Below are 23426 nucleotides of genomic sequence, written 5' to 3' on the forward strand. Positions count from 1 at the left end.
CCAGTAACCAAAAAACAACATCAAAATCAACGGGCGCACAACAAATTGCTTGTCAATTCAATCCCAAACTACATTTAGAGCTGTTCATAACACTTTGTTTATATTTTACAGTTTTACTATTTTTAGCTTAGATTTATTATGAATGTCGGGACGGCGCGAACGCCATTCCCGGCTACCAAAAATTACACGCACGAGTTATTCACATTAGGAATAATCGCAGAGGTCAACTCAGCCGAGGTGCAATGGCCAAGCCTCACTCCGGAGGAACCGCCTTCGTGATCACGGTTAACCTCTACGCCAGGTAAGTATGCTTATCGCTGCTCGGCAGCAAGGTTTCCATGCCTAAGCGGCTAAAACCAGTTGGGAATTGCAACGAACGCGTGGCGAAATAAAGAACCCCTATAAGTATGCCACACAAAATTCACTAGCATGCGCACTGAACGTTCGCATATCAGACCCAGCTGAGTTGATAGGAGGTAAAAAAATGTTCCGGCCAAATATATATGTAGTAGTAAACATTTAGGATCGTAAATGAATAAAGTATGTTTTTTAAATCAAGCAAATCCAAGAAAATCTACTTGCAACTCAGGAATGTTTTAAGGAATAAAAAGAAAAGTGTTCGTATTGAATTAAAAAAAAGGAAAGATATTTGTTCACATGAATACTTTTTTTCAAAGGAACCATCCAACTTCTAAATTTTTTGCAATATAAATTATATTCAAAATCATTCCCTAATTGCTTAGACTAAACCGAATGTTTAATCATAGAAGAGTTTCCATATCCACATCAAAATTTGAACCTCCACCAGAAGTAAAAACTCATATTTAGTTTATGTATTGCTAGAAAGTTTTTATTTTACATTTTGTATTTATTATGAACTATTTTGTTGTTTTGTTTTTGTTTTGCAATGTTGTGATTTGTTAACACACCGCAACGCAAAATTGAATGAACACACAAATGTGTTTAATGCATACAAAATAATAATACACATAATCGTAATGTATAATAATAAGGTGTAATATTAACTAACTTAGTAATGTATAATGCGATTTGGGCAGAAAATGAATATCAACATACATAGATCGCTGCAGATATATTTAAACCTATATAGATCTAGCCATTCGTACGATGCTATCATACTTAATGTGTTCGATTTCGTGATTTCGCTTTTTATACGTATTGGTTGACAGAGTTTCGAAACTGTACATGTTGTTTATACGGTTTTTGTATATTTACTTTTCATTATTATTTGTTATTTAGAATAATGCTTTACCATGTTTTCAATTGCTGAAGTTTAATTGTTGTTTATAAGTGTATTAGGTTCTCCTCCTCGATCATTCATCGATCTAAATGTAAGCTCTAGATTTGGTGAGAAATACGTAAATGATGTTGCTGCTCATGGGTTAGTTGCCCGTTCCATAGCAAATGTTGGGTATTTGCAATTGATTGCGAATAATTAGGTTCAACGATTACATTTCAATCTTTTGTTTTTGTTTTTACACAATTATACACAATAAATATATCTGCGATTTACATTCGGTCTCAACTTTTACAATTATGCAATTTCAATTAATTCGTATGGTTGATGTGTGCTGCTGATCATTGCGTTTGTATGCCTCGCTTTCATAATTTCAAATCATTTTTACATTATACAGTGGGGGAAACCAAACATGAAACATTAACATGCAACTTCGATCGGTGAATGGGGTGTATAATGGGGCGATGAAAGCGGCATTGCTCATTTCGTAATTAATCGCATTGATTTGCTAAACATAATGCAGTAATTATATAGTAGCAATCGAATAATGCAAAACTGTAGCAGCCAGAGACACAACAAATACAACATTTTCTTCAATTAAAGTTGTTCCTCTTGTGTGTTTGTTTAATTCAGTATTCAGAAATTGTTTCCGTTTTCTGTTGCCGTTAAATGTTAATTAATGATAATAAATAAAGCCTAGTTTTAATGCCTGCTTCAAACTTGGACATCTTTCAATTACTACAGTATCTATATAGACGTAAATACATTTGTTAATCCATTAAATTTATATTTAATCTAGATTATCCTGGAATATTAACTTTATGTAGCCAGTCGCTCCATCCAAGGGCGTCGCACAGAAGGGACAGACGGCCTGAAATCCGTTGGTACCATGAGGTATCTCCACATTGGCCCAGTATCTGTAAGATTCGAAGATAAACCCACAATTAGTAGAGTCATTTCCTAGTCACAACTGGCTTTAATCGCTCACTTGACAGTTTTTTCAGTCGCCATGTGTCCGCATGGATTGAACGCGTACGTCGGGGCGCCCACGTCCACATAGAAGGCTGGTTCCAAGCCCATGCACAGGGTGACCACCGGACCGAGTTCCAGGCACATGGGACAGCGGCGGGCGCCAGTGTTCTCGTCCTGGCCCCAATCGTGATGGCCTGCCAAAGTAGGGAGAGTTAGATCATTTTGCTAAAATATCTTAAATCATTACAACATACCCTGGACATGGCCACAGTTTAAGTACACGTAAGGCTGGTTCACCTGATCCCCAATGTTAACTTTGCGTGGTATAACCAGCGTGTTCAGGCCCACCGGGCACTGTGGACGACCGGCATTAATGGCATCGATAAGTTTCTCCAAATCGTGTTTGGTCTGTAATCAATAAATTATTTAATTTCTAGGCAATAAGATTGATTTGTAATTGATATACTAACCGGCGAATGCTGCAAGCCCTCGGCGGAACGCCAGAGCAAGGTTGCGCCGCAGAGATCAATAAGTGTGCCATCCTGCAGAATGTTGCATTCGTCATAGATCTAGTTGGAAAGTTGGAATTTTAATTAACTGATTGAATTGGATTTCAAAGTTCACCTACCGGCTGCCCCTTTTGCTGGGCTGAACGCGATTCGCGAAGGCTGAACACGTCGCCGCCCACGGAGCACTCGCGCCATAGTCCGCACTTGGCATTGCCGCCACAGAAGGATCCTTTGGGGTGCATAATCAGCACACCGTTGGTGGTCAGGCCATCGATTTCCACATTGTCCTGCCACTTGGTGGCCTTCTCCTGTGCAAAATCAAGTTCGAATCTCATTAGAATCAGCAGGAGATTACCGGATGGACAGCCGACTTACCCCAAGGAATATATTTCTGCTCGAATCGAAGCCGGCGGCGAATATTCTCGCCTTGGCAGGCTCACAGCGGTTGACCAGAATGCGGCAGGCGAACCGAGAAATTGTGCTCTGCATAACCTTGGCATCCTTTTTATCGCCGGGCAGCGTGTCCATCACCACAAAGTCAATGGGTGACTCCGATGAACGTCCCACCTGGCGGCGAACAGCAATCATGATTAGTCGAGTGTGAGCAATATGGGGGATGAGGAAATGATTAGGCAATATATCACAAAGTAAATAAATGACGAATATTGGCATTACACTTGTGATGTCAGTCAGGAAGAGATACTTTGCTGGCCAGACTGATATGAATATTGAATGTCGCTTTGTGAGACCAGCTAAGGCCAGAAGTCAACAGAGCAGACCTTTGACCTCCAGGAACGGGGCACTATTGCTGGGCCTTGGCGGCTCTAATTAGCCAAACAACATTCATCAAAGTCAGACCGTGAAACCGAAGCTCTGGGGACCGGGCGGCCCAGAAACCTTTGGGCTGTCTCACCTGAAACATGTCCGTTTCCGTGTCCTCCTTGTACTCCACGATTACCGCCTGGTTGCGTGAGAGTGTGTACGAGATTGAATGCTGATTGGCATCCAGAATGGCCTTCGAGGTCTGTGGCGATTGGACGATGTAGTGCTTGGACCGCTTGACGCCACTCGCCTCCGTCCGCTTGTGGAGCACAAACTTGGAGCGTCGTCGACCGCGATCTCCCTGTGGCAAGTAACCATTGTAGCTGCAACGAGACAGATAGCGATTTAGTGTGAGATACATTTGCTGACAGATGTGGGGCAAGCTGAGTTGATAAGAGAGCTGGCATGCGGGATTATTGCTCAACAAATATAATTCGTTCGGTTTTGTGGGTCAAGTTCTGCGTCGGCAATATGTTTACACAATTAGTGGGCAGAGCACACTTCCCTGCCTCGCCCAGATAATGGCCACTAATAACTCAAAGAATTGCGGGTTAGCTTTTGTTTTCCCTTGGCTATTTCGGTCTTTTTGCTACATTAGCTAGACCACAAACCATGCAATTGCCCATGAATGTCTGTTCTAATAAATGGATATATTATTGACTCTGGGATCGATAGTGTTGATGGCTGCAAAAGGTGTCTCATTTTGTTAAGGGACAAACCCCCATAGCAGATGTGTCCAAACATTAAAAGTTAGGTAACAAAATGAGCCACACAATAAGGTTTAATGGCTTCATTCTAATCTTTTAAGATTAATCGGCAAATGAATTTAAGTGTTAATATGTTCATGGTTCATACCAAGTTCGGCCAAGCAAGCAAGGTGTGTTTCTTTCAAGCTACGAATAGCAAGTTCTAAAAACTACAACAGTATAGTGAAAGTTAAACACAAAGTGTAAAGTGCAGTTTGCACAACTAACAATTATTGACTATAGTAATTATTTACTAAAATAAATAATTATTCCATATTGTTCTGGTAATTGTTATATGTGGACTTAGAACAATGAATCAAAACGACATACGTTCTCAGCGACAATGTGAACAAGACGAGCGCCGGCTCTCTTTACAACGCAACAATGCATACTTTTCTTTCGTCTCACCGCAAATCGGTGATCGAGCACCCTCACCTTCAACTAACTCGAAACTTTTGCCCTCAGCGAACGACAGACCGCGTTCTTGCTCTCCCTCTCTGCCTGCTTCGGCTCACAAGTCGTGGAGCGAAGAGACCGCCTCTCCTACCCCGCTCCTCTCGCAGCGCCAAACGACCGTCCCGGGTAACTGTAACACTGCAATAACGAGTGCAGTGACCTCACTGGCAACTGCCACAACATCAACTTCGTCAGCGGCCCAACTAATTATCGCTGTGCCAGCTGTAAATAATTCAGCAGCACTGACCGTTTGCAACAACAATAATGCACGTAAAGAAGAATCAAAACAAAAGCAGAAGTCGATTTCGACTGTGCAGACTGGCATGGATCGCTACATCCAAATCAAGAGAAAGCTCAGCCCTCAAAACAATAAGGCAGGTAATCAACCCAAAATCAATCGAACCAACAACGGCAATGAAAACTCTGCAGTAAATAATTCAAACCGATATGCTATCTTGGCTGATTCTGCGACCGAACAACCCAACGAAAAAACGGTAGGGGAACCAAAAAAGACCAGGCCTCCACCAATTTTCATACGAGAACAAAGTACAAATGCACTTGTAAATAAACTCGTTGCTTTGATTGGTGACAGCAAGTTCCACATTATCCCACTTAAAAAAGGAAATATTCATGAAATAAAACTACAGATCCAAACAGAAGCAGACCACCGTATAGTGACTAAATACCTAAATGATGCTGGTAAAAACTACTACACATACCAATTAAAAAGTTGCAAAGGGCTACAGGTAGTACTTAAGGGCATTGAAGCAACAGTGACACCAGCTGAGATAATTGAGGCTCTGAAGGCCAAAAACTTTTCTGCAAAGACAGCTATTAATATTTTAAACAAAGACAAAGTTCCGCAGCCACTATTCAAAATAGAACTCGAACCAGAGCTCCAGGCACTAAAGAAAAACGAAGTGCACCCAATATACAATTTACAGTACTTGCTACATCGGAGGATCACCGTGGAGGAGCCGCACAAACGTATCAATCCAGTTCAATGTACTAATTGCCAAGAATACGGCCACACCAAGGCATACTGCACCCTTAAGTCCGTATGTGTTGTCTGTAGCGAACCTCATACTACCGCAAACTGCCCCAAAAACAAGGACGATAAGTCTGTGAAGAAATGCAGTAACTGCGGGGAAAAACATACTGCAAACTACAGAGGCTGTGTGGTGTACAAAGAATTGAAGAGCCGCCTAAACAAACGTATTGCCACAGCACATACATACAACAAAGTCAATTTCTACTCTCCGCAACCGATTTTTCAACCACCCCTAACTGTCCCAAGCACTACTCCAACAATTTCTTTCGCTAGCGCCCTAAAATCCGGACTAGAAGTGCCCGCCCCACCGACAAGAACTGCTCATTCCGAACATACACCGACAAACATCCAACAAACACAACAAAGTGGCATCGAAGCTATGATGCTATCCCTACAGCAAAGCATGAAAGACTTCATGACGTTCATGCAAAATACTTTGCAAGAGCTCATGAAAAACCAAAATATCCTGATTCAACTTCTTGTATCTTCAAAATCCCCATAATGGCTTCCCTACGGATATCTCTGTGGAACGCAAATGGCGTTTCACGGCATACACAAGAGCTCACACAGTTCATTTACGAAAAAAACATCGACGTAATGCTACTATCAGAAACGCACCTCACAAATAAAAACAATTTTCATATACCAGGATACTTGTTCTATGGTACAAATCATCCAGATGGTAAAGCTCATGGAGGCACTGGAATACTCATCAGAAATCGCATAAAACACCACCACTTAAACAATTTTGACAAAAACTACTTACAATCTACGTCCATAGCCTTACAACTCAACAATGGTTCAACGACTCTAGCCGCAGTCTACTGCCCACCGCGCTTTCCAATCTCTGAGGATCAATTCATGGAATTCTTTAACACACTAGGTGACAGGTTCATCGCAGCGGGTGACTATAACGCCAAGCACACCCATTGGGGATCTCGACTTGTGTCGCCAAAGGGTAAGCAATTGTACAATGCGCTTACGAAGCCAGAAAACAAGCTAGACTATGTATCCCCGGGTAAGCCTACATACTGGCCAGCAGACCCAAGAAAAATCCCAGACCTGATCGATTTTGCAATTACTAAACATGTCCCCCGCAACATGGTCACCGCCGAAGCACTAGCAGATTTATCATCAGATCACTCACCTGTTTTTCTAAATATGCTAACTCGCCCCCACATCGTCGACCCACCGTATAGACTCACAAATTTTAGAACAAACTGGCCAAGGTATCAAAAGTATGTCTGTTCACACATAGAACTAACGACGGCATTATCTACAAAGGAGGATATAGACAAGTCAACGGAAACTCTTGAAAACATTTTAGTTTCGGCTGCAAAGGCTTCAACCCCGCCAGTGACGTATGCAAAACCAAACTACATCAAAACTAATCGCGAAATCGAGCGGCTGGTATTAGATAAACGACGCCTACGAAGGGATTGGCAGTCTAATAGATCACCAATTACTAAGCACATGCTTAAGATAGCCACACGCAGGCTTACCAATGCTCTCAAACAAGAGGAAAAAAACAGCCAACGTTCATATATCGAGCAACTCTCTCCCACCAGCACTAAGTACCCTCTTTGGAGAGCTCACAGAAACCTAAAGACTCCAATAGCGCCAATTATGCCACTCCGAAGTCCCTCTGGCACCTGGTTTCGAAGTGATGAAGAAAGAGCCAGTGCTTTCGCTGACCATTTACAAAATGTATTCCGACCAAATCCCTCTACCAACACATTTATTCTCCCTCCTTTAATAGCAGCCAATCTAGATCCTCAAGAACCCTTTGAATTCCGACCATGTGAACTAGCAAAGGTTATCAAAGAGCAACTGAACCCAAGAAAATCGCCTGGCTACGACCTAATAACTCCAAGAATGCTCATTGAACTCCCAAAGTGTGCTATTCTTCACATCTGCCTGTTGTTCAACGCAATCGCCAAGCTTGGATACTTCCCTCAAAAATGGAAAAAGTCGACCATAGTAATGATTCCAAAGCCAGGAAAAGATAAAACGCAGCCATCATCATATAGACCGATAAGCTTACTAACATGTCTTTCAAAGCTGTTTGAAAAAATGCTACTCCTTCGGATTAGCCCTCATCTTAGAATAAACAACACACTTCCAACACATCAATTTGGCTTTAGAGAAAAACATGGAACCATCGAACAGGTCAACCGAATCACGTCAGAAATTCGTACTGCTTTTGAACATCGAGAATACTGCACAGCCATTTTTCTAGACGTCGCGCAGGCATTTGACAGAGTGTGGCTCGATGGACTTTTGTTTAAAATAATCAAGCTGTTGCCCCAAAACACACATAAGCTACTGAAGTCATACCTATATAACAGAGTGTTTGCAATAAGATGCGATACAAGCACTTCACGCGATTGCGCAATCGAAGCTGGAGTGCCGCAAGGCAGTGTACTGGGTCCAATCTTATACACCCTGTATACGGCGGATTTCCCCATAGACTACAATCTAATAACCTCCACGTTCGCCGATGATACCGCGATACTCAGTCGCTCGAAATGCCCAATAAAAGCCACGGCACTTCTATCCCGACACTTAACATCTGTAGAACGATGGCTTGCCGACTGGAGAATTTCAATAAATGTTCAAAAATGCAAGCAGGTTACCTTTACCTTAAACAAACAAACATGCCCACCACTGGTCTTGAATAACATATGCATTCCACAAGCCGACGAGGTAACATATCTGGGAGTTCATCTGGACAGGCGGCTCACTTGGCGCAAACATATAGAAGCCAAATCGAAACATCTTAAACTTAAAGCAAGGAACCTCCACTGGCTCATAAATGCTCGCTCTCCACTTAGTCTGGAGTTCAAAGCTCTTCTATACAACTCCGTCTTACAACCTATCTGGACTTATGGCTCCGAGCTGTGGGGCAACGCATCCAGAAGTAACATAGACATTATTCAGCGAGCACAGTCAAGAATTCTGAGAATTATCACTGGAGCGCCGTGGTACCTTCGAAACGAAAACATACACAGAGACCTAAAAATCAAATTAGTAATCGAAGTAATAGCTGAGAAAAAAACGAAGTATAACGAAAAGCTGACCACCCATACAAATCCCCTCGCAAGAAAACTAATCCGAGTATGCAGTCAAAGCCGGCTGCACCGCAACGACCTCCCAGCCCAGCAATAAACTTATTAGGGCATTAATGAAAAAAAAAAACTATCACTAAGTGAAAGTTAATTAAGTTAGATTAAGATTTGAACACTTATTGTTAGTCTCTTAACACAAAGGGAAGATTCAATAAATAATAAAAATTAAAAAAAAAAAAAAAAAAAAAAAAATATGTTCATGGTCATCGTTGTTCTCTCCTTAAAATGTAGTACATATTTATGACTTTTAATTTTATGATTTACCAAATTAGAATAAAGCTATAAGAAAGGTACTTTTGTACCAAAATATTCTGTTTTCTAGGTTCCTTTCATAGCTTTCTTAATGCCTCTTTTTATTTCACTTAATGATCAGACATAAAATGCCAATAATAATATTTTATGTGATTTCATTGACAAGCAAGCATGTTCCTCCGTGTTGGTAATAAAAATAAGAATTTAGGAAATTCTCCAAAATCTATTTCTTTAAACTGATCTATCTATCCACAAACAATCATCTTTCCGTGCGTGATGTAAAGTTCCCAGAACCGAAGGTTAGTACCTGTGAAACTAATGAAAAACATAAATCCAATCCATGTTTACAGCCCAACGTTTGAACCCTCGGGACATGTTGACCTTTTGCTTTGTAAATGTGAGGCTACTTTGGTTTTTGGATTTATTCATGCCCACATTTGGCCAGCATTGTGCTTTTCAGTTCGTTAATTGGTTATGTCTCATTTTGATGACAACAATTAAGAGTTTCAGATTTGCTGACAACAATCCAAGTGTTCATACGAGTCCGGCATCTTTCGCCGAGGTTTGTTGTCCAGCAATCATCGTCCGGTTGTCTATCATATATCACACACACCGTGACCATGGAGTGGGGAATCCTCAATGAGTGACCACATGTTGCTCGGGGGACCAGCATGGTTGTCGTGATAAATGGGGAATTGATGAGGAACAACACAGGGTCTCCGCTCCCTTAATTTTTGTCCAGCCCCGCCTTTGTCCTATGGCCAATTAAAAAGTGTTAAGATAACAAATGCCAACAACAACTGGCACATAAAGAACTGGAACTGCAGCTCGAGCTCGGAACGCTTTCGGCTAATGACTCAAGCCTGGAGACCGACCCATTCCCGGAGTCTGTGAGTCGCACTTTGGCTGTGAGTCAGCGCCAAAGCGTTGCCAAACAGCACAATGTCAAGCGCTTAGCCGGTTGGCCCCTCCCGCCGGCCACCAACAAGATTTACAATCATCCGTCCCAGCTGCTGGCCAGAATCATCAATCTCCGCCGGCGGACCGCTGCGTGGATCAAATTTATGTGTCTCTAGCTTCATGCTTACAGAGCCAGCACTTAAACTTCTGTAAGCGGCGGATTGGATGGAGCCGCGTTTGACTGATTGGAGCTGGTGGCCGGAATCGGTGGGTCTTTTAGGTGTGCGCGGCTCGGCTGAAGATCCCATAAAAGTGCAGTGAATCTTAATTTATGATTCCGAGATGGACGGTAATAGGTTGTCAAAAGATTCGGTTTGGCTGGTGTGCTGGCTAGATGGTGTCAGATGTAACTGGTTAGCTAATCTCTGATCTTCGTATGCTAAAGTAGGTAATCCGTTTAAGCTGCTTAGATGTTAATCAGCAAAGTGACATAATTCGAGAGTATTACTATCGATTCAAGTAATTATAAGATTATCAAGCCCACAAGCAACATTTATGTGTTTAAATATACCTAAAGTCATTGTTTAACCTTCATAAATTAGGTAAATGATCTTAGTAGTGGGTAAATCCTTTCACGTACTTTAGAAAAAGCGAAAGTAAACTGCAACAACTGCAATATCTTAATTGACTTGTGTACTTTATTGACTTAGCCTTTGTTTTATTTTAAATAGCCCTGTAGTAAAAGGCTTTAAATCGAAGAACAGAGAACTCAAAGACTTGAAGTGCCCATTTCAGCACTTGGCAAGCGGCAAACTCTGCCGTATAATTATAGTATAAACAATGTACTTTACGTCAAGAACAACCTTATTGTTATTATTTTCTTGGACTTACCCGAGTATCACCAGTTCCCCGTAGCGCAATCGCGGTTTATCATGACCATCGCCACCGTCTTCAGCCAGTATGGGAGATTCAGTGCCGTCGGTGCTGCAAGTGAAAATGGAATTGAAAATTACATATTTAATGGAAATGCACATGGTTATGGTTTCGGTTTTTTCCTATTTTTGGTAATTCACACAATGCTTTTGAAAATGGCTACAACTCAGCTCAGCCATTATGTTATGCAAGTAAAGGAAAACAATAAAGGAAAAGTTTTCTCAGTTAGCAGGGGGGAAGCAAACAAAAAAAGTAGCAAAATGGCAGAAGCAGAAAACTAAAGCAAAACAATTTCAAAGTAAATGCCAAAGAAATTGCTCATTTTCAACATCTCAGTGGCTCACACTTGCCTTGGGACGCCCTTTTCTTCTATATATATATATATATATATTACTCTGCAACTTCTTGGTTTTCTAGAATTTCAAATGAGGAAATGGCTCCGCTCTGTCTCCGCTGCAGTGCAGTGAAAAAAACATTGCACTTCATCTTGGCTTTCCTTTTCTCCAAGTGTAATTAGTTTTCCCTTGGAAGTCTTAGGAGTGTGTCACCTTCCATCCTGCCTCAAATTACTGCACCAAGATCGACAACTTGTACGTAATCGCATAATTAGAGGGTTAATTATATCCCAAAATGGTGGAAAATTGCGCCCAGTAACGATTTTCTCATTAGCATGTGGGTTGTGCTGGTTTATTTTTATTACAACTAATACAAGTTTTGTTGGCTATTTTTTCGGGCACATCGTAAACTTATTTACGGCAATCTAATAAACCAGCATGGCGCCGGTCCACGCCCACTCACAAACATGGCAAATGGATTTCTTTTTTTTTTTTAATGTACTCTACCGGCGGAGGTGCCAAAGGGGTTCGAAGGGGCTCGAAGGGGTTCCAGGGGGCGGGGTGTTGCATGGTGGGGCTGCTCTGGGGTTGCATTGATTTTTGCTCGCTGCATTTAAACTTGCTCCCCTTTTGCGTGGGCTGAATGGGCGCAACCAAAGGGGGTGGCTCTTGAAAATGTGCACTGCAGACAGAATTTCAGGGGGCGGTGGGCGGCAGTGGGTGGCAGCCATGGTGTGGCGTGGTGCACCACCCAGACTCTGGGCGCGTTGCAAGGTGAAATGGCAAATGCTCATCACTCTCGCCCTGTCTGCCTCTCTGTTTGCTGGCTTCAAATTAGCGCTGCAACTTTGTTTAGATATGTACAGACATATCTTCTGGCTTGATGTACAGTCCTGTCTATGAGCTCTGGACAGCTTGGCATCATCATTTGGCATTGGAACTTGGACTTGTTAGCCAACACCAAGTTATACCTATTGAACTGACAAATATATTAAGCCCACATTGGTACAACTGTGGTATTTAACTAAACTGTATTAAATGTATTAAAACTAGGGAATTACTAGTTATGAATGCCATTTATCATACAATTATTAGTAGCTTTAATTAGGCCACATTTACTACTCGAACAATGGGACCACCCACCCGTTAGCAGCAGCCGAGAATAAACTGGGTTAAATTGATTAAGCCCGGCCTGATTAATAATAATGAAAGTTTGTCATTTGACTGCTGTCCAAATTGAATTCAATTAACAAACAAACATTGGGGGGAAAACAAAGGCAAACAAATAATTCGAGATGTGATCACTATTGGAATCGGAGTAAATATTTACACAATATGCGTGTAGCCATGAGAAAAGTCCCACAATCCTCCCAACAACTATTACCCATCTAGGGCCATCATATTACTCAACTTTCAATTGAAACATTTTCCATTTTTGGTACTTTATTTCCCTTTTGGGGCATGGAGGCGAGAATTCATTAACAAATCGCATAAATCTTGATTATTTGATACAACAGTTTGGAGGGCTTTAAAACCCCCATGTCCCCCATTATTTGCGTGACTACTTCACATGCAATCAGCTGTGCTCTCTGCCATCAAAGAATTTATCGATTTTCAAAGGCAACATGCCACTATTTGCATACATTTCAATTTCAAAACTAAACCAAGCACATTACGACGGCCCAACCAAAAAAGCTGGCAAAAAAATAAAGCAGGAGTACATTGAAAATACTGTGTACGCTATAAAAAAAATCACGTACACATGTAGCTATCCGCAGATACTAAAAGGGGCATCCATGAGATACGATATCTTTGATGGCGCGACCCCAGAGTTTGTGCTGGTATTTGTATTTGCATTTGTATCTGTATCTGTATCTGCGGTGCCGGCTTCGGTTTTGTACTTTTGCTGTTGTTTAGGGAAATCAATTTTCGTGTCTGTGTGTTTAGGTTTTCGCTGCACTCAAAAAAATCAGGATATCTGAACCTACAAAAATTGTACCTTAATGTTCTGTACATGGCAAGCTGATTTTGTGAAGTGTAGAAATGCAGCTGGTATTTGTGGGGAAATGGGCGTAAAAGTATGTTCCATTATATATAGTTACCTCCCAGTTGCATGACAGTGCCCTCAAAGCATCGATTTTCGCCGGTTTGCCTTGCATGCTAGCAAACAGCCCAGAACGAGACCCATAGTTGGCCAACACAATCGCATTACAATAAATTTTCAAACTAACGCAAAGGGCAAATATGTAGCGCCCCTTCCAACGCGATTGCATGCTAAAAACTGCAGCAGGACCCCCCATCAAGGGTAGGGCTCTGAAATCAGGGCAACCGAGGTGACCTGACCATAGCCTATGGATGTGGCAGCAGTGCAACCGCAACGGTTTAATGTCACGGGGTCGCATCGCAGCTTATGCAAATTAATTTGATTATTACACCAAAGTAACCCACGTATTCGTTGCACTCATTTGATTAGCCCAGGTGGGCGACAGCCGCCCGCCAAATGAGCTCTCGGAAGGCTTTTAGCGTCTGGCTGCACCTCTAATTGAGTTTACCGCGGGGTCTGCGGATGACGGGGTCCAATGTGTGAAGAGCAACAAGCGACAGGCAGCGAGAGTCGAAAGGTCAGCGGGAATGGAAACACAGAAATCAATTGTGCAGAGGGGGTGCACCAAGTGTACTAGGAGGTACTTTGAACTTTGGGGAAATCTAACTATAGTATCTAGTATCAATCTAACTTCATTCGAACTGTACGTTCTTAAATATTAAGTTGACACAACTTATTGTAGTTCGTTATGAAGATTACCATAATCATTTGCAGTGCTGTGGTTAACCAGGAAAACCAGGAAAGTAGGGCCATAACTTAATGCGACAACGATGGCAAAACTTTAAAAATAAAATTCTGCGGGCAAAGTTTTCGATCAAATTCGGTTGGCTGTTCCCAGTACAAATGGCAGCTGCATCTGCTTCTTCGTTTGCTCCAGATTCGGTGGCAACAGGGGACTGGTCGGCTGGCTGGCTCACTATATTTATAACTTTCATAAATCTCCGAGTTTGCCTGTCGTCAACAGCAGGGGAGGAGTGAATGGAGCAAAGTAGGGGCTCTATTTACATGCGGCGACAGTGGAGAAGTGCAGTTGAAGTGCAGAAATAGATAGTTCCACTTCTTGTTCATCCGTAGCATTTGAAATTTGAGTAGGGCGAAGAAGTGCTAGTGGAATATTCAAACTGCAGTGTCGCCCCTCGAGTGTCATGCCAAATAAATGCAAGAACCAGCAAAGTGCAATGGCAGATTAAACAATAAACAGGAGGGAAACAATGGCAGCCACACACATACACACGCACACACTCAGGTGAGAAGGGCGGACAGACGACACTTTTTTTTTTGCGCAGGTAAGAGCAGGTGTTTCGTTACCATATTTTATGGTTAAATTTGCGGTCTGTGCCTGGGTTAGCTGATGGGCGAAATGCCGGGCTCTTCTCATGCTTCCCATGCCCATTCACATGCCGTGGATGTATCTGTATCTGAGTGCTTGTATCTCAGTGTTCGCATTCGCATTCGTATTCGTATCTGTATCCATATCCGCATCTGTATCTGTATCTGTGCACATGTCTCTGGCACACAGCTGTTTGCATTTCAAGAATGAAACTCTCATTGAGACAACTTCAAAAAACATTCACGAAAAAAACTCGTTTTGCCAGCGAAATTCAAGCACAAAGAATGGCCAAAAGAGAACATCCAAATTGCGGAGCATAAAAAATAAGCAAGCCAAGTAAAATGTATACACAAGCAACAAATTATCCATGAAACTAGCTCAGATACATACATTCTTAAACGATCTTTGGACTGCAAGGAGATGTGCATTTAAATCAGAACATAAGTAATTCATTAGAATTAAAAAATATATATCTACACGTAGAATATACAGAGCGCAGGATCGTGTATCTTTCAGATACAACTTATTGTTATCGACTGGCAGGGTCAAAGAGTTTTTGGGTCTGGGCTGGGTTTTTTAAGCCTTGTTAGCGGCGGCTCACTAATTCCATTTATGCAAATTGCCGCTCGTCAATTTCTTAACCACTTTTCTTTAAGCACCCGGTTGGAAAAACAACAAAGATAGCTCTTTCTTTGTCCCACACTCGCTTTCGGTTTGTTACATAATCAGCAGAAATTTCATTTAAAAGCAGCTTGTTTGGTGTCGCTGTTAGTTTGGTCTTATATTGTATTGTATTTTTGTTTTTTTTTTGTACAAAACACATGTCCAAACTGAACAATGGAAGTTATACTTTTTTGTCCGGCACTGCTCCCTGTGATCTTGCCAGTTTTTTGGATTTTTTGTTTGCCTATGCAGCCGCACGTCTCGAACAATATTTTTGCCATCGGCTCGCCTTTCCCAGCTGCTTTTTTGGCAAACAAATTTGCACTACTCCAGCACCCAGGCGACCAAAACAAAGCTGACTAAAATTAAACAAACAAACAGAAAAAGTGTATTTAGTTTACTTGGCAAAAAGCAAACGTCTGAGCTGCTCTTGAGCACGTTTTCTTACTTTTTTGCAAAGACTCTACGCAAAAAAAAGAGGTATAATGAATATTTCTAGTCATCCAAACTGGTATAAATAAGTAGTATTTATCTATTTATCGGATTATTTGTTAGCCTGCCAAATATCTGGTTGCTTTAAACTTCGTATCAACATTCTAATGCCATAAATAAAAATTTCGTTTAAAGTGAATGTAAGTCAGGAAGTCTTTGCTGATATCTTATCTTAACTTTAAATATAACGACAATTTATATTTTCTTTAGAATCCACTTTATTTATTGTTAGCTCTAAAAACTTCTATTGGCCAAGAAGAGTAAGAAGAGTATTTTCGGAACCCTTTGATCGTTGCGTGGCTAGATTTCCTCAAGCTTTGGCTACATTATGTTCCTCAGTTTATGGATTTTCCTTTGCCGACTGACAGTAGTATTCGTTTTTAGTTTTTACCCTCCTCGTTTTTTGTCTAAAAATAAATACAAAAAAAGCACGCGGCGTGCCAAGATGGAGAAACAACAACCCATTTCGCTTTTCATTCGTGGAGTGTTTCTATTCCTGCAGTGGTAGCCTCCATTACCAAGTTGTCTGCTCCGATTTGGTGCATTGTTTTGTCTCACTTTTGGACCCTTAGTTGGCTGGGATGCATTAGTGGCATAAAAAACCGAACTGCTTCCATCACCGCCTCACTGCAGTTTGTCATCGTAATGAAAGCATGAATATGCTAATTTCTTGGTTTTTACGGCCAAACGTCATTATCGCTCGCGTTGCTTTCAGCAATTTTAATAAACAAATGCCAAGTGCTGGGTTGAGCTGGGCACGACTTTTTGCTGCCAGTATGCGTGATTATGAAACTAATGACAAGCTTATAGATAAAAGAAATAAACAGTGGAGAACGAAGGGAACGATATTTGCCCGGCCCGACTATAGAAACCATTCTCCCATTATCATCATCATCATCCACATCACCATCTTCTCAATAGATGATGGCATTTAATTATTCTGCCCCTCTAAATGGATCTGGGAACGGTCAGCAAAAATAAGACACTGAAGTACTGCATGTGCCATAACCATTTCATCATCTATTCTTTTAGCTCTGTGTATATGATGTCATGGGTTCACAAGTTTGATATGCACTTTTTGTTTTTTTTCATTGTGCGATAACACTTTTGGACTTTGATAAGAAGCAAGTTGCGCAGTGTGGGGAAAACAGACAAGTTAACTTAAAAGATGCTAGTATCTTCAGCTCTCGAAATGAAAGCAATGAGTTCGCTCGGTTTTCAAGCTGATTCATCTACTTTGCGGTGACTAAACCATTGTTCGGTATTCCCACTTCATTTTCAACAACCATTTTCGAATTTCTCGTCATAAATGGCCACAGGTTGTTAAACTCATTAGCACCCAAAAAATATTAGAAGGTAAGAATAAATCATCCGCAAAGAGAAAATAGGTAATACTCGTAGTGATAGAAACAAGGTAAGGACTATGTGCTACCCTTCTTAAAATGTATGCATAGTTTACATTAAACTTACACTTAGAATTAGTTTAATAAGCATTACTTGGCATTTTTCACTGCCAACTGTTCATCATTCTTTCTTTTTTTGCCATATTCCAGGGTATTTGCATGTGCAGCAGCATAGGCGAAACCAAATCGCAGCTAGTTTGATTCAGTTATTTCAGTTATTTCAGTTAGTTCAGTACATTCAGTTATTTCTACCGCTGCGTGTGGGCGGTTCCTCTGACGGCCCGTAGTTGGTCGGAAAGCGCTTAATTATGTGGGCCCTCCTCCACCTCCCAATTCCCCTGTAAAGTGCTTCGAAACGGCCCAAAAACCAACAGCACGCCTCGGCCTAATGAGCAAACGGAAATTGAAACTTTTTGGCGCTGTTTAAATAAGCATTTAAACAACAAGTGACATAATTTGGCCAAATGAAAGGCGAGTGGAAAAGTGTGTGTAGAAAAACCAAAGCGTTACATTGCAGGTGCGAAAGCAAACGCAGCAGAAACAAAGCCAAAGAAAAGCTAAGAAAGCAAAACAATAAAGAAAAAGTTATGAAAATTGTCGACACAGATGCGTGACTAAAATCGTTATGACATAATAAACACATCGACTAAAAGCAAGGAAATAGAGTAACTAAAGCAAGCTATCGCCTATTTTATAACAATAAATAAATCTAAACGAGAGGTTCCCTACTTTCCTGAAAGTTGATGAAGAACTCTATCTATAAGTTCTATTTATGACGAAAAAGCCAAAGAAGTAAATTGGAAAAGGGAAAAACTGGCACAACAATTATCTGACAAGCCATTATCAATCGATCGTCAGTCTATTGACCCATATAAATGGTTCAGTTCGGTTGGGATCGGTTCCAACCCGAATCCCCACCACTCCAGAGGGCATTAGGAAGAACCTCCATTTGCTCAACTAATCGTAGATCAATCATTAGAGCGGCAAAAACCTTTCGATACCCTTACTTTGTGGCGTTACCAATAAGCGATAATTCCGATAAGGTAATTCCGTGAATGAAATGGAGCTCTAGTAATGGAACCAAAATGCTCACATTAGGGGTTGCCTATAGATGGGGATTATACTGCAGCTAAAAGATTTCCTCTACCACTTAAAATGATTTTAAGCATATTGATCCTTAAAATAGTTGTGCTTATAAAGCTACTTTAGCTGCCCTTTATTTACTCAACGATATCAATCACCTTTAATTACCGAACTCTAATGAACTGCCCGACATATCCCAGAGTATTTCCAGATCGGTGCTACGAAAATAGTTTTCTTTTGCTTTCGAATGCAGTACCTCCCCATTTTTGAGGCTCCTTCGTTTTCTTTGTTGTCTGCTGCATTTGTGTGGCGGGTTTATTTTTGGTCTTTATCGCTCTTTTCGTTCCTGTTCTGCTGTTCTGAACATGCCCAGGCAGCCATGCATCCATCCATCCATTGGATCGGTTCGCATCGGATCGAATTGAATTGAATCGAGTCCATTCCATTTGTATCCCCCTTCCGAGAGAATGACTCTATTTTTGGCGGCACTCTAAGATTTATGATCAAACGTCTGCCACTCCGACAGTCGATTTAGCTCACTTTTGGCCAGCTCTGTCGGCCATGTTTACACACTTTAATTGCCGGCCAGCGGAGAGGAACAGCGGCAACACGACAGGAAATACTCGGGCGGTTTCAAATTGGCTATTTTTTTTTTCTTTTTTTTTTCTGACCAGCCCGGCTCCGGAGCTCCAAGCGATGGCTCTCTGGCCATAATCAAGGCAATTTAATAATATGTTACGCTGCACACAATTTCACCTGCAAGCGCAACAGCCACTCAGTCGTTTCCAAAGGAAAAAATCAGGAAAAAAAGAAGTTAAGAAGGGGTGTTACCTCTGGCAGCCACGAAAATTGCAATTTGATTCAAAAATTATGCGTTATGCGTACCAGAAAGAAGAACTCCCATACAAAACTAACAGCTGAGAATAAAGCCGAAAAAAGACTGGAGGGGAGGATCAATAAAACTTTAGACACAATGTACGTGACACTCCTCCAAGTGGTGATCCAGCGCAAAGAGAATATGTTTTTTGCGCATTAGAAAGAGGTCTTTGAATCGCAAATGAAATAAAACTAATAAAAAGCTGAGAACCGTCATGGCAACAGCAACATCCACATCCACAACAAAAGCAGCAGCAACAGCAACAGCAGCAGCTGCACAAAGGGCAACACTTGGCTCGTCGATGTGGCTGTTGGGTAGCAATTTTGCACGTAATTCGTCACGTAGCTGGATGTTGTTGCTGTTGATTATGCATTGAAAATGTTCCAGCCAGCAAACAATCTGCATGGCCAAAACGCAGACACAGCCGAGCCAGTGGAGCATGGGCGGCCTGGTGGAGCGGTGTGGTGAGTGGAGGAGAGCGCAGGACGCGGAGGAGCGAAAGGAAAATAAGGCAGTACACCTGGGGAAAAGAAAACCAATCGAAAACTACACCTCGAGAATGAGTTAACTCCGAAATATGCTACATAATATAGATAGATCTTTAATTTTTAAAGTCTATGGGTCACAATTCTTATTCTCAACTAGTTTTAAGTTTGGTTCCAACTCCTAACTACCAATTATGACTACACAGCAAATTTTTCTCTGAGTGTAGCCAGAGAAAGAGAGCGGGAGAGATGCCAGCTGCTTGTTGATTGCCGGCCGCAGGCGAAACTATGAAAATGCAGGCGCAACAACAACAGCGGCAACAATCAGCAACATTCACCAATTAATGTTAAATTGAAATGAAGCCATAAAATGGCCAAGGCAAATGTCTTGCCCGACCACGCCCACACGCTAAGCGTACGCCCCCCCGATCGACACCACTACGGTTCAATGACATTTCGCCAGAGTTTCGATTGACATTTCAACGAAATCGATTCCATTCCATTCCATAACATTCAATCCATCGCAAAAACTCAAATCCAAATCAAGGCGGTCGGTCGAATTATGTCAATCAACCCGGGCTCAAATACGTAGCTGCCAAAGCAGTCGGATGTCAAAGGTCACAGACCAAAAAGCAAACACATAACGGGCAGAAAGCGTGCAGTTTTGGGTCAGACACGGCATGACCTCCAATCTCCGATTCCAGGGAAAAAGAAAACCCCCCTCCAAGCAAGGATGGGGGCCACTAAGCGAGTGTGCGTGAATATTGATTCGTACATTGGGTTGGTTGGCAGTTGCCAGTTGGCAGTTGGTAACCATAGGTATAGCATTGTAACTTCCGTTACCTCTCCGCATTATACAAGCCAATCATCAAGGGCTATCGATTGCCCGGGAAAAGCATCATTACGCTGATTGCCCCTATCGATGGAGAGGCTACCTCTGTACCCCCTATACAAATTAACCGTCAAGTTGCCTGAATCATATTTAATGTGTTCCTTCCAATTATACCTGTCGCTCGCATTTCTCGGTACTAAGCTATGCAAATAATTAATTGGAAATCGTTCGTTGCCCAGCGCAACTCCTAAGCACCGACTAGGGTATAATTTTCTCGCAAATCCCACAAAGGTATACAAAATCGAGAAAATGTCCCATTCGTCATCGGAAGTCCGCAAGCGGTACGCACATAAGTGTATGTTTATTTTAATACCAAGTGCTCCTTTTCTCCCCATCCCCATCCCCACCATCCCAGCCCCACACTCGGCCCCATTGAGAAGCCCCTCCAGCTGACTGTGTGGTAACAACAAGCGCTGGCAAAACAGTTGTTGCCAGGCCAACTGTGCCGATTATGTCACCGAGCTGTGTGGGTTAAAGAACAGGCACCTCCTCCAACCAAACCCAGCCGCCCAGCCACCCAACCACCTAGCCTCCCATTCCTGCAGAGGTTCCTCCGCCAGCCACTCGGCCACTTCTTGCATCCCGCGTTTATCATCATTACGTGTTCTGTGGCATTTGTCGTCTGGTTGGTTCTTGCCCCGCTTCTCCCCTTTCGACCGGGTTCTCTGTGTCGTGGCTCGTAAGCTGGCTTATTTCTGCTGACATGTCGAGAGATCTCGAGCCGGGCAACGCAAATGTGCAATGGAGCTGTCAGGCTAACCGATCGAGATTTAAATTATTTTCGACAAGTCGAACGCTCGACGGTTTGGATCTTTCAAACGAATATTTGAAACCCGAATAAATGATTCTTTTTACGTTTTCAAGGCCTTGAAATACACTGAACAGAATATCTTAAAGTGATGTCAAATATATTTTCATATTTTAAAGCAATCATATTTTTATAAAGTACGCAGTTTAAAATGCTTTCCACTGTACAATTAACTGGGCTTATAGCTCGCAGTTGCTTTTGCGACTTAAAAGCGACATGTGAGAAATGGCTTTTCGAGCTGTCGGAACCGTTAATCGCAAAATGCTCGGGTTAATGGCAAAAAAAAAAAGATGCGAGGTCCTCTGTATTTTGACATCTCTCCCGATCCCAGATCCCAAGCACAAATGCAAATGTCAAAGGGCAACTCGCTAAGCGGCAGACCAGAAATTTAATTGTTGAGAAATGTTTCGAGCCTCCCTTTCTGATGGTACGACCACGACCCCAATTCGGGTTATATGTGCCCTTGTGTGGCATATACATGTATACCATGCCACACACTATATGTAGGATTGCTGCTGTTGTTATTTCAATTTTGCTAATGCAACAAACGCTGCTCAGTTCCGTTCTAGTTTCCAAGTTTCAAGGGGCCACAAAGGGGACCCCAACCCCATTCCGCCCACCGACGACTCCAACTGATTTTGGAAATGCCAAGAATTTGTCGATTCGATTACGTTGAGTGAGTGGCCAAAGGTTATCCATCAGAGAGTTGAGTGTATAATGCAGGAAAAACCCCCATTAGTCAAATTTACCATGGCGCACTTTCAATTTTAGTTTTTCTTTTCTTTCGTTTACTTTTGGCCCCGGCAATTTGGAACGGATATTGGCGCAAAACTTTTATTATGGCCCCAAGTCGTGCTTACGTCCACATGTAAAAAGTAAATATGTTTATACACACACACTCTGATAAGTTTCGCTCGCAAAGTTGTTAAATTTTTGGCTGGGTTTTCTATTCCGTTTCCGGTGCTCTACAAACACGTAGGATCTTATCAACGGAAGTTGGTAACTTTTCAACGAAAATTCCGCTGCAAAGCCATTAATTTTCGACCTTCACAAATTGTTTTCAAGGTGGCCCAGTTAACACAAATAATTTCACAAATTGTCATTGAATTTACACCTACATGAAAATTTCAATATATATATGGATTTAAATAATGATATATTTTAAAGCTATAAATACTCCATAAAATGTACAAAATAAACCTTTCTGCAAATACTGCTCATTAGTGACGAAAATATTATTAAATATATCATTAAAATACGAAAAATGATATTTGCAAGCATAAAATAGACTACAAATATTTCTTCTTCTAAAAATAAGACTAGAACAAAGAAATTTTCAAGAGCAAATACGCAATGAGCATTTGTGGCTTTATTTATGGTTTGTTTACTTCATAATAAATTCTATAAATACTAATGGCAAACAATATCGAAAGCAAAACGTAAAAATTATCACAAAGAAACGCTTGAAAAACTGTCATAAGCGCTGCACCCAGTTATCGCCTCTGAATCAAAGTCAATTGGTCATCATTATAAGCGCAAATCAATTTAACGCGCCCGGACAAATCGCAGACAAGTGCAAATAACCGATGCAATGCCATCCATATCCATATAACCACTCACCTCCACCACCCCGCCACCCGACATGTGGGATATCTGGATATCTGTTCACTGAATTCTCAAATCGCCAAAGCGTGCAGATAATTTTTATTTAATTGCAGCAGCCGCAGTCGCCGCACGAAAACAAAAAACAATCTCAACACGAGGAAAAGCCGAACGAAAAAATCAATTTCTCATGGATTTTTAATGCAAATGCGATGGCTCCCCATATGGACAAGCCCGGTTCAGGCCACACACGGCCGCAATGGACACGCACACGGGTAATATATACACACATATACATATATAAGTCCCATAGATACACGTGTAT

General features: G+C 41.7%; 1 protein-coding gene and 1 non-coding gene across 2 annotated transcripts in view; both read right to left on the reverse strand.

Moving 5' to 3' along the window:
• Positions 1-144: 144 nt before the first annotated feature.
• Positions 145-309, reverse strand: LOC120285123. The gene has a single exon (XR_005544436.1). It is a non-coding gene; the product is annotated as a U1 spliceosomal RNA (small nuclear RNA).
• A 1546-nt stretch (positions 310-1855) lies between these two features.
• The window catches only part of LOC6729297 (protein pellino), a 32828-nt gene continuing 11257 nt past the window's right edge, over positions 1856-23426 (reverse strand). Inside the window, exons 2-9 of the mRNA XM_016174842.3 lie at positions 10986-11078; positions 3653-3884; positions 3115-3306; positions 2859-3047; positions 2701-2799; positions 2485-2638; positions 2247-2424; positions 1856-2175 (exon numbers count right to left, since the gene is read on the reverse strand). Coding sequence (XP_016035937.1) covers positions 2049-2175; positions 2247-2424; positions 2485-2638; positions 2701-2799; positions 2859-3047; positions 3115-3306; positions 3653-3884; positions 10986-11078 — 1264 coding nt within the window. The 3' untranslated portion in view covers positions 1856-2048. The remainder of the gene's footprint in view (positions 2176-2246; positions 2425-2484; positions 2639-2700; positions 2800-2858; positions 3048-3114; positions 3307-3652; positions 3885-10985; positions 11079-23426) is intronic.

This window comes from Drosophila simulans, chromosome 3R (assembly GCF_016746395.2).
Source record: "Drosophila simulans strain w501 chromosome 3R, Prin_Dsim_3.1, whole genome shotgun sequence".
NCBI lineage: Eukaryota > Metazoa > Arthropoda > Insecta > Diptera > Drosophilidae > Drosophila > Drosophila simulans.